General features: G+C 36.5%; 1 protein-coding gene across 50 annotated transcripts in view; it reads left to right on the forward strand.

The window, feature by feature from the left end:
* TTN (titin) overlaps positions 1-20,255 on the forward strand; it is a 465,728-nt gene that overhangs the window by 356,997 nt on the left and 88,476 nt on the right. For all 50 annotated transcript variants that reach the window (XM_067549108.1, XM_067549128.1, XM_067549138.1 and 47 more), the window contains 32 exons: positions 2,042-2,092; positions 2,901-3,296; positions 3,491-3,766; positions 4,603-4,878; positions 5,031-5,170; positions 5,676-5,802; positions 5,892-6,155; positions 6,255-6,521; positions 6,669-6,932; positions 7,017-7,156; positions 7,276-7,402; positions 7,500-7,766; positions 7,867-8,133; positions 8,764-9,030; positions 9,135-9,274; positions 10,066-10,192; positions 11,037-11,179; positions 13,316-13,439; positions 14,046-14,312; positions 14,451-14,548; positions 14,716-14,884; positions 14,981-15,247; positions 15,372-15,638; positions 15,732-16,010; positions 16,117-16,525; positions 16,650-16,774; positions 16,866-17,132; positions 18,122-18,391; positions 18,649-18,951; positions 19,054-19,356; positions 19,781-19,968; positions 20,057-20,171. In XM_067549108.1, the coding sequence (XP_067405209.1) occupies positions 2,042-2,092; positions 2,901-3,296; positions 3,491-3,766; positions 4,603-4,878; positions 5,031-5,170; positions 5,676-5,802; positions 5,892-6,155; positions 6,255-6,521; positions 6,669-6,932; positions 7,017-7,156; positions 7,276-7,402; positions 7,500-7,766; positions 7,867-8,133; positions 8,764-9,030; positions 9,135-9,274; positions 10,066-10,192; positions 11,037-11,179; positions 13,316-13,439; positions 14,046-14,312; positions 14,451-14,548; positions 14,716-14,884; positions 14,981-15,247; positions 15,372-15,638; positions 15,732-16,010; positions 16,117-16,525; positions 16,650-16,774; positions 16,866-17,132; positions 18,122-18,391; positions 18,649-18,951; positions 19,054-19,356; positions 19,781-19,968; positions 20,057-20,171 (6,990 nt within the window). The remainder of the gene's footprint in view (positions 1-2,041; positions 2,093-2,900; positions 3,297-3,490; positions 3,767-4,602; positions 4,879-5,030; positions 5,171-5,675; positions 5,803-5,891; positions 6,156-6,254; positions 6,522-6,668; positions 6,933-7,016; positions 7,157-7,275; positions 7,403-7,499; positions 7,767-7,866; positions 8,134-8,763; positions 9,031-9,134; positions 9,275-10,065; positions 10,193-11,036; positions 11,180-13,315; positions 13,440-14,045; positions 14,313-14,450; positions 14,549-14,715; positions 14,885-14,980; positions 15,248-15,371; positions 15,639-15,731; positions 16,011-16,116; positions 16,526-16,649; positions 16,775-16,865; positions 17,133-18,121; positions 18,392-18,648; positions 18,952-19,053; positions 19,357-19,780; positions 19,969-20,056; positions 20,172-20,255) is intronic.

Consider the following 20,255-nt stretch of genomic DNA (forward strand, 5'->3'; position numbering starts at 1 on the left):
AAAGTGGTGGAACTGAGTCAGTAAAGAAAAGTCCTACTAAGATGTCAAAGAATGAGAGCAAAAAACAAGTTTAAAAAGTTAAGTGATCTCCCAAAGGAGAAACCCCAGCTCTCAAAAAAGTGAGCAAAACTGAAACTGAAATACACAGATCTCCTTTATATATAGAGGAACTCAAGCTTTCCTGAAGAAAATTCTCTTTTGTAGAAGACATGTAAGATAAAATAGCAGCAGCACAACTTGGCAGTGGAAAAAGGTACACCTGTCACCAAGAAAACAGAGAAGAAAACAAAGCCTTTGGACAAAAAGCTGTCTTGTAAAAGAATGCCCAACAAAGAAGATGTCCCACTATCCAAAAGCCTAGGTAACATCATCACTCCAGCAGAAATGAAAGAACCCATTACAGAAGAGAGAGAAGACTGGATCTCACTGAGCATGGTAGAGTTTCAGAAGATGACTGACAATTGAATGAACTTAAGAAGCCACAAGAAGCTGTGGATGTTGGTAGAATGTCTGATAGAAACCAAGGTGAGAAGGCTGCTATCAAACTCCTCCACAGAGAGTTCATCATATAAGCTTTGGGAGAAAACACCATTTCTCATAATCTTTATCTGCTTGTGTTCATTTGTCAATCTCCCTGTATCATTCAGTACCATTCATATCTCCATTTCATGCATCAATTTTCTGAACAGGCATTCAATCATCCTGTCACTTGTTTGTCTTCTAGCATGTATCTTCTGAACATACATCTGTATCTCTTGCGTTCATTGTATTATTCTCACATTATTTTTAAATGGTAACTTAAATCATCTATATATTGTTACTCTAAAATCACAGAGCAGTTCGCACACATTTTTCACACTAGCACCTCATTTTTATCATTTCTTGCATTCTGTGTCCTGCATTTCATATTGCTCAAACATTTAAAACAATTATTGTATGCACAAATACAGAATGCAGGGTAATAGGAAGTGTGGTGTGGGAAATATTTTCAAAAGTGAGGGGTGACCTGTCATAATTCATGAGTGAGGGAGGCAAAATGGGTGAGAACAACTTCTGTCTAATAAAATATATTACCACCTTGTCTCTGTCATATTCTGGGACCAGCATGGCTATAACAACACTGCACGCAATAGTTCATGAATGGCAAAGTGAAAGCAGAAACATGTATGAATTACAATAAATCATCCCTAACTCTTGAGCATAGCCCTCTGCCCTTGAACATGTATTTCATGTATACAACTTATATTCTTGGGTCGGTTTATAAAATATGTGTTCTACTTTTTAAAATCTGTCAAAACAGATTGAAAAAGAGATTTGAGATACCCTAACTGGCTGGTGGGTGGATCATAAATGGTTTTTTGACAGTCAAGGTATCAGTGTTCTTTGGAGGCAGTGATATTTGTGTGGGCTGTGATTCTTTTAAATGGCTGTCATTCCAGTGGTGGTTGGTAGCCATGCAATAGTTTATGAATGTCTCTTGTTAAGTGGTATTTCGACTTATATTTCTGTGTAGTGTCTCAGTAGAGCAGGAAAGACAGGATCTAGCGTGGCAGTTTCTTCCACTACTGCCCTTTGAGGAATCATGTATTTTTACAAAGTTTCATTGTTTTGCCCATAACTGATGAGTACCATATCTATTTATCATTTACAGCTTTTTTTGTTTGCATTTGATTAAAAAAGCCAAAACTGAGAGCTTAGTGAATGGCCACTTTACAGTGAGTCTTAAAAATGACAGTTTTTTTCGACAAAACAAAATATTAATAGAGGGAGGGTTCCTAAGCTCCACTTTTTAATATCTATCACAGGATATGCAGTTTTAGATGCTATACTTCAAAATATTCAATGTCAGTCTAACTATTGACAATATATGTTACATAAATATGTATATGTTTTTATCCTTCTCCTTTCTGTATGAATATATGTACATACGAAGACAGAAAAGAAAATGTCACTTTTTAGAAAGATTTTTTCTTAATGTTAAGGCATACATCTACTTAACCAGATGTAAGACATTGCTAATACTATTGCTATTTTACTGCAGAACCCAAAGCTCCAAAAGAGGAACCTGGCAAAGTTAAAACGCCTATTAAAGGTAAGATCACAAAATACAAACAGTGCAAACTTTGCATGTATAAAATCCAGATGAATGCTTTTATCTTTCTGTGGTGTAAATGACTGGACAACAGACTTCCCAAATTTGACACAGAATGACAAGGATTTGATAAAGTTTCATCTAAACTGTTTCTCTCTCTTTTTTTTTTTTTTTTTGCCAAGACAATATTTTTTAGAAGGAATGGCTGTTCCTATTTCTAAAGTCAAATTTTTAATGAAATCATCTTTAAAAATTCATTTGATTCAGCCCCAACACAGGATGTAAAACTTAACCGTGCTTATTTTGGCATATTTGACTCAACAGATGGACAAATTCAGAATAAAGATTAATATTAAACTTAAACAAAATCTCTCTAAAAGTTTGGGTTATTCAGATTAAGGAAATAAATACATGATTATGTTCTGTCTCCTTCTGGACAAAGCAAATGAAGCTTTACTATGATTACTTTGTAATCAAAGAGTACTGTAAAGGTGGGCATAGCAAATCTCAATCAATACATGTGTTTTAGACATAACAATATTGAATGAATGGTTTAACCCAGTTGAACCTTTGAGCATGAAGAACTGCACGGCACCCCAGCTTTTAACATGGTCCAGGTGGAGTTGTGCATAGAATAATCTTGCCTTGACTATACAGTTTCTGTGCTTTAATTGCATCACTGTCAATTTTGTCAAACTGGCAACTAAGCACCTGGCTCATAAAACTCATTCAGCCCAGCTCTGCAGCATGCATACAAGCAAAACTGTAAATTGGGATCAGTTTATTCACCTCTGCATCTGACTTATAGCCAAGAAGACACCATCACCTGCAGACCTGGAGAGGAGGAAACTAAGGCCAGGCAGTGGTGGTGAAAAGCCTCCTGAAGAGCCACCATTCACCTACCAACTTAAAGCTGTGCCACTCAAGTTTGTCAAGGAAATGAAGGACATAGTGCTGAAAGAAGCTGAATCTATTGGCTCTTCTGCAATCTTTGAGGTCCTTATTTCTCCCTCTACTGCAATTACCAGCTGGATGAAAGACGGAAATAACATCCGAGAGAGCCCAAAGCACAGGTTTATTGCAGATGGCAAAGATAGAAAGCTGCATATTATTGATGTCCAGCTTTCGGACTCTGGCGAGTACACTTGTGTGTTACGTCTGGGAAACAAAGAAAAGACCTCCACAGCTAAACTCGTTGTTGAAGGTATTTCCTTGCACCCTGAATATGCTTCAGATTCTTCAACAATTTAAAGCTATAATTTACAGCTTTAAATATGTTTGTATATTATGAGTTTTCAATAATTGTTTCTATTGATCATTTCATATTTTCTTTCTATATGCATTGTATAAAACATAAAATGCATTGAAACATTTATGTTATGTATTCTCTTCCCCCAGAAATACCAGTGCGTTTTTTGAAAACTCTTGAGGAACAAGTCACAGTGGTCAAAGGTCAACCATTTTATTTGAGCTGTGAGCTGAACAAAGAGAGAGATGTGGTCTGGAGGAAGGATGGAAAGATCATAAAAGACAAGCCTGGAAAGTATGCTTTGAGTATTATTGGTTTGCAACGTGCTCTCACCATCACTGATGCAGATGACACCGATGCTGGCACTTATACTGTGACGGTGGAAGATACTGACCTCAAATGTGACTCTGTTGTTCAAGTAATTGGTAAGCAATCAGAGTTAAACTCTAATTTTTCTCCTTTGAATTTGTGTGTGTGTTTGGGGTGCTTTAAAATTAGGGAAGTTTGACTCAGTCAGTACTTGAAAAGGTGCACAGAAGGGTGGTCACCATATTTTTTTCCCTCAGGTAATGGATTCATTATTCTTCATCTTTCTTTAATACATTTTAAAATGTTCACTCTTGATATTTTAAGGCCTGACTGGCTCCCACTGAAGTTATACGAAAAGCTGCTACTCAAAGGAAAATGAATCAGAATTAACATTTTATAGGATTAGGATCATATTGATCATTGTGTGGAAGTCCCAGACAGGATCCGTGGGGAGTAATGCTCAAAATTCCTTGGCAGCATTAGCCAGATTCCAACAATACTGTCAGAAGTGGACTCCAGTTTGATGGATTTTATCTGCTGAATATTAGTGAATAATTTTGGCAAATATATGGCTAGCCCTCAGCTCCCCATTAGGTTGCTGTGATATATTGGAGGATTTTTAGTTTTGTTTTGTCTGGCAATCCTGAGATAGATACTCCTTACCATCTGCCCTCCATACATTGTAAACAAGTCTTTGGGAAATGTTCTGCTCTGGATGCATATGACAACTTCTATTATTGCAGTGAGGAAGAATCGATTCGTGTAAAGCACATGTGCTCATTTCAAGTTATAAACCAATATAAACTGGCAAGTCAGCTTTTTGTAGGTTTTGCCTTTTAAAAGAGTGGAATAATTTAAACTCCAGAAGCCCTTATTTTTCTCATTTATGAACCCACTTATATGTGTTAGTAGCCTACAAACCCTAATTTTTATTTAACTTTTTCTCATGCAGAAATGATAAGAGACTGGTTGGTGAAACCTATAAGAGACCAGCATGTGAAACCAAAGGGTACAGCTACTTTTGTTTGCAATCTTGTCAAGGATACACCAAATTTTAAATGGTACAAGGGAGATGAGGAAATTCCAACTGAACCAACTGAAAAGACAGAGATCTTGAAAGAAGGGAATTTCATTTACCTCAAAATTAAGAATGCTACACCTGAAGATGTTGGTGAATATGCAGTGGAAGTAGAAGGTCGCAGATATCCAGCTAAACTGACCCTTGGTGGTAAGGAAAGTCTTATTTATATTATATGTAATTATTGTATATGACTGTATTTTCAACCCTTTAACAGCAAGTATATTCAAAACTTGAACTCCTGTAAAGTAGTATCAACACTTTCATTGACTGCATAATACATGTTTGTTTGTGCATCTCAGAGCGTGAGGCTGAACTGCTTAAACCACTGGAGAATGTTACAGTTTATGAGAAAGAAACAGCAAACTTTGACACAGAAATTTCTGAGGACGATATTCCTGGAGAATGGAAACTGAAAGGCGAAATCCTGAGGCCCTCACCTGTAAGCATCCTCACATTTAAAAATGCAGTTCATGTAAATGAGAACACTTTGAGGGAGTTCCATGAACTTTTGTTAGTCACATTGTAAAATCTTTGCTAGTCTGTTGTGTCTCTGCAGTCATCCAGTGCTCCGGCACAGAAATTAGACTGGTTAAGATTTATGATGATTGAAATTGTGGTCCTCCTCAACAAACTACATTTCACAACAAATAACATAAAAATAATTTGCAACACATCACAACAAAAATATCCAGGCCTATGCAAATTGTTAGTGTGGTGCTTAAATTAAAAATAGGAGTTGAGTGTTAAGGAAATGTATTTTATTTTATTTTTTTATATTTCCTTTTGAGTAAAATCATTTTGATTTGGTAGCAATTTTGTTTTTAACAGGCAACTATTTCTCCCTGGGTAAAACAAGATTTGGAGTGTTTCTTTTTTATAAACACAGTCCAATATCCTGTTTTTAGAATACCATTTTCTTTATTAAAAATGTATAATTTCTCCAGACTTGTGAAATCAAAGCTGAAGGAGGAAAACGCTTCCTAACTTTACACAAAGTCAAGTTGGACCAGGCGGGTGAAGTCCTCTACCAAGCACTCAATGTTCTCACTACAGCCATCCTGACAGTGAAAGGTACATTGTACTAGCAAATAGAGTGTAGTATCACTTAGTCCAAGTTCACATTGAGTGCTTGAAAAAAATTAATTCTGTTTTGTTTCTAGAAATCGAACTTGATTTTGCTGTGCCTCTGAAAGATGTCACTGTTCCTGAGAAGCGTCAGGCTAGATTTGAATGTGTCCTCACCCGGGAAGCCAACGTTATATGGTCTAAGGGCACTGACATTATCAAAGTCGGAGACAAGTTTGACATCATTGCAGATGGAAAGAAACACATCCTTGTAATCAATGACTCACAGTTTGATGATGAAGGAGAATATACTGCTGAAGTGGAAGGGAAGAAGAGCACAGCAAGATTGATTGTGGAAGGCAAGTATCTCATTATGAATGGAGACTATATGAAGAGCACATCTTTTAGAAATTCACTACCCCATTGTTAAGGTACTGACTAGTAATGTTTAATTATAGGTGTCAGATTGAAGTTCATCACACCTCTAAAAGACCAAAGAGTGAAAGAAGGGGAAACAGCTCACTTTGAGTTCGAGCTTTCCCATGAAGATATGCCAGTGACCTGGTTCAAAAATGACAAAAAACTCCACACAAGCAGAACGGTTCTGATTCATGCAGAAGGCAAGACTCACAAATTAGAAATGAGAGAAGTGACGCTGGATGATATCTCTGAGATAAAGGCTGAAGTCAAGGGCTTGCACACTTGTGCAAAGCTCCAAGTCTTAGGTAAAGTATTATTGCCACTTAATATAAACAATTTCTTAAAGGAATAGTGACAAAACATTAATGTTTTAGTAACATTTTACATTTCAATATACCTTCAACTGATTGCAAGTTTACTAACTGTTTTCCATACCAACATGCCATTTGCAGAAGCCGATCCATACTTCACCGTGAAATTACAAGACTATTCCGCTATCGAGAAAGATGATCTCATTCTGGAGTGTGAACTTAGCAAAGATGTGCCAGTGAAATGGTACAAAGATGGTCAAGAGCTTACAGCTTCCAAGAGAATCTCCATAAAGACTGACGGCACACGTCGTATCCTAAAAATCAAGAAGATTGAAGATGGAGATAAGGGCAACTATGAGTGTGATTGTGGAACTGACAAGACAAAAGCTAATGTTAACATTGAGGGTATGTGGCCATGACTTCCCTTCTGAAAACCTTGTAACATATAGCTTAATGCTGTAAACTTGACATGCATTTTTGTGCTTCCAGCTCGTATAATAAAAGTGGAGCGCCCTCTGTATGGAGTGGAGGTATTTGTTGGTGAAACAGCTCGTTTTGAGGTTGAAATCTCTGAGCCTGATGTTCACCCCATATGGAAGTTAAAGGGAGAAACTTTAACACCTTCACCCGTAAGGCTTTTTCATTATTTTTAAATCACAATGTACATTTTAAAAATCAAAATTCCCCATAGTAACACATGATGGATGGTGGCTTAGAAAAATTATATTTGTTTCCTCCTTCAAACCAGAACTGTGAAATAATTGAAGACGGGAAGAAACATGTTCTTATCCTTTATAATTGCAAACTGGATATGACTGGAGAAGTGTCCTTCCAGGCTGCGAATGCTAAAAGCTCAGCTAATCTGAAAGTGAAAGGTATAATGGCAACATTCTCAGTGCATACAAAACTTTCTTATTAAATCCACCAACAAAAAAGCCAGCAGAAATGCATAATGATCTTCTCTAATTTCAGAACTACCTCTCATCTTTATCACTCCACTCACTGATGTCAAGGTCTTTGAGAAAGATGAGGCCAAGTTTGAGTGTGAGGTGTCTAGGGAGCCTAAGACTTTCCGTTGGTTGAAAGGAACACAACAGATCACGGGTGATGAGAAGTTTGAAATTATATCAGAGGGCACAAGGCATGCCCTGGTAATTAAGACAGTTGCTTTTGAGGATGAAGCTAAATATATGTTTGAAGCTGAAGATAAAAGAACAAATGCCAAGCTGATCATTGAAGGTTTGTTTGACTTGATGCTTCTATGGATAATACACTTGATAATTGTCTTTGAATTGGTTTTTTACATAAATGTAATCATTAATGAGACATGTTGGTTTAGGTATTCGTCTGGAATTCATTACTCCTCTCAAGGATGTAACAGCAAAGGAACGTGAGACTGCAGAGTTTACTGTAGAACTGTCTCACGACAATATCCCTGTTGCCTGGTTCAAGAATGACCAACGACTGCATACCAGTAAGGTGGTTTCAATGAAAGATGATGGCAAATTCCACACTATCACATTTAAAGATCTCTCTATTGATGACACTTCTCAGATCAGAGTAGAAGCTATGAGCAAATCCTCTGAAGCTAAACTCACAGTTCTTGGTAAGTGTTTCCTACTTTTATTCAGTATGAATTTGGATATTGTATATTATATGTAGTCCTGAAAAAAGAATACATGACTGGGAATCAGAAAGTCTTGTTTACAAATCCCTGCTCTGCCACAAACTCATTGTGTGGTTTGATAGGTCACTGAATTTCTTTTTCTATGTTTATAAGGACATTAGTTATTTAAAAACTTCCCAGAACTGTTGTGAGGATTAGTTAATATGTGTACAGTTCTTTGGAGCCACAAAGCAACTTAAAAAGTTACATATTCTTTAAAGAAGCAGCACAATATTTTCCCGTGAAGTTAGCAATTATTACGCTGAATGTGCTTCTTCTTGTTCTATTTTTGAATAGCTATGCTAATAGATTTTGCTGGTTTTGTTATCAAACCACCACATATATATATATCACCATATATATATATCAAAATATTGGGACACTCAGAAAAATAACAACATTATTATTATTGTTGTTGTTACTCCTCTGTTCAGACACTTGACAAGAATAAAAAGCTTTGTCTTATGTATCCTGCATGACCTAAAGATGATATAAACTTTTAAAAATGACTAATTGTGCTTTTAAAACAATTAAAACTTGTCATATGCTTATCTGAACTTGTACTTGCAGAGGGAGATCCTTACTTTACTGCAAAGCTTCAAGATTATACTGCTGTAGAGAAAGATGAAGTGGTTTTACAGTGTGAAATTAGCAAAGCAAACGCTCCTGTGAAATGGATGAAAGATGGCAAAGAAATAACTCCATCAAAAAATGTTGTTATCAAGGCTGATGGCAAAAAGAGAATGCTGATCCTCAAAAAAGCCTTGAAGAAAGACATTGGAACATTCACCTGTGATTGTGGCACTGACCAAACCTCTGCCAAACTCAGCATTGAGGGTAAGGTGATTTTTGTCAGTGCCTCTCTATGATAAGGCCCTTCTGGTGAATTTCTGTTGGAGGCTGATGGCATTGAATGTTCCTTTGTTTTTCTCACCCCCCAGAGCGGGATATTAAGATTGTGCGCCACCTATACAGCGTGGAGGTAATTGAGACGGAGACTGCCCGTTTTGATACTGAAATCTCCGAGGAAGATGTCCACCCCAGCTGGAAACTAAAAGGAGAAACCCTGAATCAATCACCTGTAAGCATAATGCTGAATATGCTCAGACTTGTATGTGGATAGAGATTCATAACAATTATGAGATTAAAAAAATCATTTTAGATTCTTTTAACTTAGCTTCTGGCTTTTTAGATTTTAGGTACACTTGATTCACATATTTTAGTTTTTCTCCACAATGATGAGAGCTAGAAACTTACTTTTAAAAATGAAACTGAGGCTGAGTCTTACATATTTGCATGACTCTTGGCAATTTAGAAAAACAGCAAATATTGAGAGATTCACTATAAAAATCTAAGAGTTGGCAGCACTCTTCAGATTCAGCAGTCCTGATGTAAATAATAAACAATAGGAAAAGTGAGATAGTTGCAAGTTTGTGTGTCTGTGAGTTTGAGATTGTGTGTGAATTCTGTGCATTGCCAGAAACCTACTATTGCTTGCAAGCCAGTGTTTCTCACTGTACCTAGGTTCTTCCTTCTCTCCTGCTATATGAGTGCATTGTTCATGAATACATTTATATCTTTAATAGAGCTAATGGAAATAGTCTATAAGTGGATTTATGAACAAGCATATCATTTGCATTGTTGACTGTATTAGGCAATTTAGTAGCAGTTCAGATTTCAAAAGTATCTATTGCCTAGACATTATGGATGTTTTAAAAATAACACAGAGAGAGAGATGTTAGCAAGGCTACATGTATCTCAAAAAAAATATTCTCCACGTGAATGTTGTCTTACAGATGTACTTTGTGTGTGTGCAGAAATTCTATAAACACAACTCACTAGTTCTATACTTTTTCATTTTCCTTCTTGAAGGAGTGTGAAATTAAGGAGGAAGGCAAAAAGCATTTCCTCGTCTTATACAATGTACGTTTAGACCAAGCTGGTACTGTGGACTTCCAAGCAGCGAATGCAAAATCCAGTGCTCACCTTCGAGTGAAACGTAAGTGTCTTACTAGTATATTAATGAATAAATACAGTCAATCCTGTGTCTTTAAAAAACTAGAAGAAATTAATTAAAATGAAACTAGCTCAGTCCTTATGTCATACAGTCTATTGTTTGGAATGGGTGGCTAAATCACTAAATTGCACTAAACCCATGGTCACTCCTTGTAAGAACAGTGATTCTAAAGTACTGGTGACACCAATGATCTTGAACTATAAAATAATTTTTATAGTTTCTTCCTACAAAAATAATTTTATAGTTCTTCTGTTAGTTTAAGAATTTAAAAAAAAAATAATTTTCGTAGTTTCTTCTTATTAGAGAATGAGAAAAAGGACATTGACTTCAAGGCTTCTGGGTTGTCTTGCATCATCAGTTGTTATGAAACTGAAGTATTACAGCTAAAAGCTTTGTTGTGCTGACATTTCTGGTTAAGATTGCTGGGATGGCACCACACTAATATTTGGGGAAAGAACTAAGAGCTTGATGGACAGGGACAGACCACATGATTGGAAACCACTTGTCTCCCCCTCCAATCCTAGCACTCGCTATTTTGGAAGGCACATGCCTTATCTAGCAAGAGGCATGCAGGGTTTGGCAGGGAGACAGATGCACTGCAGCTTTCCTGCTGACCTTGTTCATTTTAAAGAAACTTGCTCAGCAAACAGGGAATCTCCAATGCCCAGCCCCAAGTAGCCCCCTTCTAGTTAGGGAATTTAAATAGCTTTGCATTGCAATGTCTCTCTGTCTTGGGAGAAGCCACCATCAAGATTAGAGAGTAGGGCAGAAGCTCTCTCTTGGGTGGAAGTGATTAATGTGAGGATGATTTCTCCCCCTCGCCAAGCACGTGTAATTGGCCTGCTCAGGCCCCTCAAGGATGTAACAGTGACAGCTGGTGAATCAGCCACCTTTGAGTGTGAGCTCTCCTATGAGGGAATCGTGGTGGAGTGGTTCCTGCATGGACAAAAACTGGAACCCAGTGACAAGGTAAAGAGACTTCTTGCCACCTGCTTTCTTTCATTCCTAATTTCCCTCTTTCTTCCTTTCCTCTCTCCCCCTCCTCTCCTTTATTTCTTATCTCCCTTCTTCCAGCAGCAGAAGCACTAAGACACAGGAATGTGCTGCTCCTATTTTAGATTATACAATGTTCTCACTTAAACATTATTTACAGAAAAATTCAAATTTAAGTGGATCTGAAATAACATGTGTATTTATCACAAAGAAAGTTAAAAGCTCTCAAAATGCTGGTCACAGAAGTAAATATTTTTGTGCCTGAATCATTGGGAATTGCTATGAAATGATTCCTGCTAAGGTGTGTTGCAGTTTGAGTGAGTTTTATGATAAAATGCAGTTCCTGATTCTTTCCTCTGAATGCAGAGCTGCGTCCAGTTCTGCATATATGGGGATTAAGAAGACTGAAATTCCATTTCAGGCATTTGATCAGGCTTTCCAGATAACCTCCTGGGCAGATTTGTTTGCCAAGCGTTTCTCACTAGTTATTTTTAACCTTTCTTCAAGTGCGGGCTCTTAGCTTTGAGATGTGAGGTGCCTGGAATGCAGTCAATTAAATATCTGAACTCTGCCAATAGTAGAGAATATATTATAAAAATATTAAATGTATGTTACAATTTTTAAGATGCAGTTATTCAGATGCATTCTGTATTAGATACTTATTAGGTATGTGTAATGCCTTCAGATCTCTAGTTAAGCAGAACTGCCTTGTAGGGAAATGATGCAGAGGAAAATATAAACTGGAAGCCTAAAACACAAGTAAATGTCTAAGGTATTACACAAGTTAATGAAATTTCAGAACTTGTAGTAATGCTGATAAGTGTTTCTTTAATGAAAATGAAGTTTAGTTTAATTTTAATGTAGTTTTTTCATATATTAATGAAAGGACTCCTGTTTTCAGTGAGATTTTCTTGGGTTTTACTCAGTTTAGCCAAATCTTAGAATTGTCATCCATATTGCTATACTTAAAGATCTGTAAACAGAATTTAAACTCTTAGATTAGAAATTTAATAAACCAAGTTAAAATTTACTTCCAAATTTTGAAATAAAAATGTGCAAGGCTGTTAGTCAATGAAGTGACTAACTGAAGTCACTATTACTGACTTGCAAAATATAGCAAGAGATATTTAAACATTAAGGGATGCCATATTAATCTTGTCCTTTTGGACTTGAGTATTCTCAGAAACAACTCCATCTCCTCTGTTTTCCTTTTCAATTTAGACTTCCCATTTGCCTTCACCTTACCAGAACTACTTCTATTGCTTCACCTTGTACTTTCCTACAAATAATTTAAATTATTCTTTAGGAGACACTTTATGAACTTCACTCTGTCGGTAGTGGGAGCCTTCTGTGTGGTTGTAATGTTGCTAGGTCCACTCCTAGAGTACATATAGAGTTAAGAGTAGTGAAACTGCAACAGATGATTCAAGAGTAGATGCAGCATTGGACTATCATGGGGCACTCCCTTCACAAGGGGTCCTTAGCTACTGAAATATACTGGTATAATGTTATTACAGTGAGTAAAATGTGTATATAAGAAGAGTTTCAGTTCTTGTACATTTCTCTATCACTTTTATTTCAGACATAGTCATGAACAATACCCACTTTTTACCATAAAGCTATTGCCACAGCCCATATTTACTTGGTGTTTATAAACTTGGTCTCAAGTAAGCTCCATTTTGCAAATTAGTGAGCTAAATTAAAGATTAATTCATTCTTAGACAGGGGAATAAATATATTGATTTGTTTTATTCTCATTTAGGTCATTAATCTATTTGAAACACACACAATGTGAATATGAACATATATTTTTAAAATTATTATTAGATATATGATGTAATTTCTTTAGATTTTGACATATACTTCCATTGGAACATGTGGGAGAATTTAAATACCAGTGCCTCTGTAGATAGGAGGAAAAAATATATATATAACTCTCAAAAATCTTGAAAGTGTTCTAGATACATCATGCCTATGTAAAAGGAAATTGTCCGAAATATGTACCAAAATTAACAATAATAAAAAACCAGTAAAAATAATAAAGCGTAAATGGCATATAGTTGGCTTATATAGTTAATGTGGATACATACAAAATGTTTTTTGTTTAATTAGGTTGTCACACGTGCTGAAGGAAGAGTACACACACTTACGCTCAGAGATGTCAAGTTAACAGATGCTGGGGAAGTCTCACTGACTGCAAAGGATTTCAAAACACAAGCAAATCTTTTTGTAAAAGGTAAGCTGATTAGAATAATTATGTCTGTCTGGTGATTAGTAGTCCATCATGGACCAGGAAATCTATGGACACTCTTTATATTAAACTGCTTAGATCATATCTAAAATACTGCATACTCGTCTAATTATCTCAGTACTGGAAAGGAGTTCTGGAGCAAATTCAGAGAAGAGACAACAAAAACCATTGCAATGGTTACAGGGAATGACCTAAGAAAAGATGAAAACTACAGTACGTGTATATATAGCTTGGTTAAACCAATTAAGATACAGGGACTTGTGATAATGATTTACAAGTACCTAAAATTGTAAGCACCAAGGAGACAAATAAATTGTTTATCCTCTTCTATGTTCTTACAAATACAATAGGCTAAAACTGAATAAATGAAAATTTAAACTGAATATAGTGAAGAATTTTCCAACAGCAATAATCTTTTAGCCTCGTGGATTATTGGCCCAGTAGAAACTATAGGAGCCCCATCACTTGAGAGTAATTTAAAACTAGCTTATACATAGCACTCAAGAATGTATTGTAGGGATAATCCTGTATTGACAGCTGGATGGCTAAAATTATGGTCTTTTCCATCTCTAATTTCTATGCTTCTTTTAGAACCCCCAGTTGAATTTACTAAACCACTTGAGGACCAGACAGTAGAGGAGGAAGCAACTGCAGTACTGGAGTGTGAAGTATCCAGAGAGAAAGCAGAGGTGAAGTGGTTCAAGAATGGACATGAAATTCACAAGACAAAGAAGTATGATATCATTGCCGAGGGCAGGGTCAGAAAACTCATTATACATGGCTGCACATTGGATGATGCTAGAACGTATACCTGTGATGCTAAGGATTTCAAGACCTCTTGCTTCCTGAATGTGGAACGTAAGTCATTGTGTAATTTAACCTTTTTGTTGTTATTACTATTATTACTAATAATGTTATCAGTTTAATGATTTATTCTTGCCTAACTATGATTATTCTCATCTTTGAGATATGTATGTTTATATATTTTTCTTATAGCTCTTCGTGTTGAGTTTACAAAGCCCCTTACCGACCTTGAAGTTAAAGAAAAAGAGATTGCTCGATTTGAATGCGAAATTTCCCGCCCAAATGTCAAGGTCTGTAATATCATGTTCTTATTATCTGAATAACACTTCAATGTGAAGGTTTTCTTTAAAAAAAAATCTCAATTTTAAGTTATTGTGAAGTAACACAATAATAAGATTGAGATGCAATGCATTAATATTAGTAACAGTATTACAATATCTATTTGCTTTAAAAACAGGTGTGGTGGTTTAAGGATGGCATTGAAATAAGAAAGGGCAAAAAGTATGACATAATTTCCAAAGGAACCCAGCGTATTCTTGTGGTCAACAAATGTCTATTTGAAGATGAAGCAGAATATGCATGTGAAGCAAAAACAGCTAGAACCTCTGGCATCCTTACAGTTATAGGTAAAAATAAATCTACTCTTGAATTTACTTCATATGAAAGAAGAACAATAGCTTGGTCATTGTTTTAATCAAATGCTTCTAAATTTCTTATTATAGAGGAGGAAGCTGTCTTCACCAAAAATCTTCCCAATATCGAAGTAAATGAAACTGACACTGTGAAATTTATTTGTGAAGTCTCTAAGCCTGGTGCCGAAGTAACTTGGTTTAAAGGAGATAAGGAGTTACCTGAAGGTGGTAGATATGAACAAATTGCTGATGGTCGAAAGAGAATTCTCATCATTCATAATGCTCGTCTTGATGATGCTGACGAATACAGCTGTAGGCTTCCAAGCACTCGCACAACTGGCACACTCAAAGTACAGGGTAAGAGAATTGCTTTGGTATATTTGTTTTCATAGAAAAATCAGACAATGGTGTGCAATTTTATTTTGCTTTCTTTATACAGAAAAAAAAAGAAACAATATATGTTCAACATTTATTTTTACAGAACTTGCAGCAGAATTTATTACCAGACCACAAAATGTTGAAGTACTGGAAGGAGAAAAAGCCAAATTTGTCTGCTCAGTATCCAAAGATGGCTATGAAGTACAGTGGCTGAGGGGTAATAAGGTGCTTGAGTCTGGTGATAAGTATGACATCATTTCAGATGGCAAAAAGAGAATACTTGTCATTAAGGACTCAATTTTAGGAGACGAAGGAAAGTATTCCGTCAATGTGGGTGGAATCAAAGCAACAGCACACTTAAAAGTGATTGGTAAGCTTTGTTTATTTTACTCGTGTGTGTGTGTACACATTTTATTTTATTATTTTACAGTATGAAAGATGCAATATATTTTCTCAATTTCAGAAAAACTCAGGATTGTAACTCCACTAAAAGATCAAGTAGTTAAAGAGGGAGAAGAACTTGTCTTTAACTGTGAGGTCAATACAGAAGGTGCCAAAGCTAAATGGTACAAAAATGAAGAGGCAATATTTGATAGTCCAAAATCCATCATGGTCCACAAGGATTTAGTTTACACTCTCAGAATCAGAGATGCACACTTTGCAGATCAAGCCACCTACACTGTCTCACTATCAAACGCCAGAGGGGAACATGTCAAGAGTTCTGCTGCCTTAACAGTATTGGGTAAGTAACTTACATTTTAAAAGATACAGACATTTAATCATGTCAAATGCTGATTTAAAAAAGGATGTAAATGAACCATATTTTATTTTATTTTTCATTTTAACAGAGGAGGATCTCAGAATTGTTGTACCTCTTGAAGATGTTGAGACAATGGAGAAGAAATCTGTCACATTCTGGTGCAAAGTCAATCGCCTCAATGTTACCCTTCAGTGGACAAAGAATGGCGAGGAAGTTACATTTGACAGACGCATTTTGTACAAAGTTGACAAATACAAACACTCGCTTATCATTAAAGATTGCGGATTTATAGATGAAGGTGAATACACTGTCACTGCTGGACAAGACAAATCTGTTGCAGAGCTCATTATCACTGAGGCACCTGCAGACTTCATTGAGCACCTACAGGACCAGACTGTCACTGAATTTGATGATGCTGTCTTTGCCTGCCAGCTTTCCAAAGAGAAAGCAAGTGTAAAATGGTACAGAAATGGACGAGAAATCAGAGAAGGCAAAAAGTATGCACATTTTATCACATTTCTCTTGTTAAACTTCTAGATATATTTGCAGTGTTTTGGTGTTTGTTCTGTAGTTTAATATATAATTCACTTATTTCTCTCACTGTCCCTTGTCCCCATAAAGGTATCTGTTTGAAAAGGATGGAAATTTGCACAGATTAATTATAAAAGACTGTAGACTAGAGGATGAATGTGAATATTCCTGTGGAGTAGATGACAGGAAATCTAGGGCAAGACTTTTTGTTGAAGGTAATTGTAAAATTTAAAAGGATCTTCTGCCAGTTTTTAGTAATCAGAAGAAAGATTGAACACTATTCATATTAACTGGTATTTATTTCAGAAATCCCTGTTGAGATCATCCGACCACCACAAGATATTTATGAAGCTCCAGGCTCTGATGTCATCTTCATGGCTGAGTTAAATAAAGACGGAGTGGAAGTCAAGTGGTTGAGAAATAATATGATTATAGTCCAAGGTGACAAACATCAGATGATGAGTGAAGGAAAGGTTCATAGGCTGCAGGTGTGTGAGATAAAGCCTCGTGACCAAGGCGAATACAGATTTATTGCCAAAGATAAAGAAGCTAGAGCTAAACTTGAATTGGCTGGTAAGTCATCTACTTCATTGTATTTATCTTATAAAATCTGAGCTTAGTAAATAAAAATATTGTCACTAGTTATGTAACATTTCACATACCTTTTCAAAAGGTTGGATTAGAATGTGTAGTAAAGTGGAGACAATCTGAAATCTTATTAAACTACTTTTCCGTGACTCATTGGGATTATAATTCAGTCAAAAAAGAAATTGCCAAACTAACATTTCTATTTCTTTATGAAAAATGTTCAAGTTTTTTTTCAATGGTCACATCCAGAAAGAAAGAATTATGCTGTAAAGGCCATCTGAAACATACTTATTGTGACACTGCAGTTCTATAAAAAAAATGTCATTTTGGTGGGGTTACTCACCTGAGTAAAGTTGCTTGTGCCATTTTGCAGCATCAGATCATGAAAATGCCTTGAGTTAATGCCCAACAGCAGCCGCCTTCTCCCTACATTGACACACACACACATTTGTACATCAGTGTGGTCTAATGGATAGACCCACTGTATTGGGACTTAGGAGACCTGGGTTCTATTCTGGGCTCTATCACTGACCTCAGTTTCCCCAGCTGTAAAATGGGGATAATAATACTGATCTCCTTTGTAAAGTGTTCTGAGATCTACTAATGAAAACCTCTATATTAGCACTAGCTATGGATCTTGCCTTGTGGCCTCTAGACCTCTCCTGCAATATCCCTCTGTGATTGTTATTGGGGAGGCTTCTGCAATGACCTGTTTGATTTGGGTGAGCCAGAAATAGACAGGACAGTTTCCCCCTTGTACTCAGCCGGGTCTTGGTCCTGTGCCGCATCAGGCATGCAATGTATACTGGCCAGCTTGAATTTGTCCCTGTAGGGCAACCCCATGAATACATTAATAGTTTGCTTAAGATTCAACTCCCCTTACTTTTTCTGAGTTAGAATCTGTATTGAATATGCAAGAAATATATCAAGTAATTTTGAAAACATTAAACATTGGCCTCACTGGTCTTCTTTAGCTGCACCAAGAATCAAGACTGCTGATCAGAACCTTGTGGTTGATGTTGGGAAGCCTTTGACCATGGTTGTTCCATATGATGCCTACCCAAAAGCAGAAGCCGAGTGGTTAAAAGAGGATGAAAGCCTACCCACACACACAGTTGATACAACAGCTGACAACACCACCTTCAAAATTTTTGAAGCAAAGAAATCAGATAAAGGAAGATATAAGATTATACTTCAGAACAAACATGGCAAAGCTGAAGCACACATCAATGTAGATGTTATTGGTAAGCTCTTTATTAAGGCCTTCTCTGCTCTGGGTTTTGCTCAGTTTACAGCTATTGCTGGTAAGCCACCAATTTAGCTCTATGAGACATAAAGAAAGAAAATGCCATCATTTGCAGTGTTGGGGTTTTACCTGTTTTCAAGCAGGAATAAGCTACCTCAGTGCAAATCATAACTTATAGCAGCTTACCCTTTGCTTGTAGATCAATGTAAAAACAAAGATGAGGTACATTAAAAATACTTTTCACATAAATTTCAGATGTTCCAGGTCCAGTTAGAAACTTAGAAGTCACTGAAACATATGATGGTGAAGTTAGCCTTGCCTGGGAGGAACCAGAAACTGATGGTGGAAGTAAAATCATTGGCTATGTCGTTGAAAGACGTGATATCAAGCGTAAGACCTGGATTTTGGCCACTGACCGTGCTGACAGTTGTGAATATACCGTTACTGGACTTCAGAGAGGAGGAGTTGAGTACCTCTTCCGAGTCAGTGCCAAAAACAGAGTGGGCACTGGGGAACCAGTGGAAACGGACACACCTGTTGAAGCAAAGAGCAAATTTGGTAAGCAACAATTTTGAAAAGTATCTCAAAATATTTTTAGTTTTTGCTTTTTTTCTCACAACAAACATTATTCTTCTTCTTCCCCCAAAAAATAAAATGTAGATGTTCCTGGTCCTCCTCTGAATGTAGAAGTTATTGATGTGAACAGATTTGGTGCTTCTCTTACCTGGGAGCCACCAGAGTATGATGGAGGCTCTCCAATTACTGGCTACATTGTTGAATTGCGTGACAAAGGTTCAATCAGATGGGAGCCAGCCATGACCACTGGAGCACATGAATTAACTGCTACTGTGACTGATGTTGTGGAAAATAAAGAATACTACTTCAGAGTCAGAGCACAAAACCAGATTGGAGTTGGCAAACCAAGTGCTGCTACTCGAGCTATTAAAATTATGGACCCAATTGGTGAGTATGAAAGTATTGGTAGTGTTGATTGTTTTATAATATGAGGAAATTGTGATTATTTGTACACCCTATATGCAGAAAAGACCAGGAATTGAGTAGAGACAGGTAGAATGCATAGGGAGAAAGTAGTGTGCACTAAGTTAGCTCTTTCCACTTTTCTTCTTTGAATTTACCAGAAATATTTTGTGATCATTTGGTAAATTAGGAACTCTTAAGAATAACTGTGACAGAGCTTCTTCCAAATAATTCTGCTCTGGAATTGGAAGCCAATCTCTTTTTAAAAAAACTATTGTTTACTAGGACTATGGGGAAGGCTTTAAATAATATTTAAGATATCAATGGACAATATAGTTCAACTTATATAGGGTAAGACCAAATCTCCTTTTCCAGTGGGTAATATCTAATTTCTTCAAATTGTTTTCAGAAAAACCAAGTCCTCCCATTAACCTCAGTCATTCAGACCAAACCAAGTCATCTGTGCAGCTTACATGGGAGCCTCCTCTAAAAGATGGAGGAAGTCCAATAATGGGTTATATTATTGAAAGACGTGAAGAGGGAACAGACAAATGGATCCGCTGTAACCCAAGACTTGTCCCTAATCTTACTTATAAAGTAAGATGGTTCATTCTTAAATGAAATATTCAGTATGTGTTCACAATATTTAACATGATTTTTAATTTTCAAATTTATTTTTTTTAAGGTAACTGGATTGAAACCAGGAGCCAGTTACTACTACAGAGTCTCTGCAGAAAATGCAGCTGGTGTATCAGATCCAGCCGAGGCTATTGGACCACTGACTGCAGATGACACTTATGGTAAGCAGCTTTCTTTTTATTTTAAATAGTTAATCTGGTAAGACATAAAACTGCATCTGTTCAGGGTATCATGAGAGTACTAGC

This window comes from Emydura macquarii, unplaced genomic scaffold, assembly GCF_026122565.2.
Source record: "Emydura macquarii macquarii isolate MOO-44397 ecotype Brisbane River unplaced genomic scaffold, CSIRO-AGI_Emac_v2 contig_1253, whole genome shotgun sequence".
Classification (NCBI taxonomy): domain Eukaryota; kingdom Metazoa; phylum Chordata; order Testudines; family Chelidae; genus Emydura; species Emydura macquarii.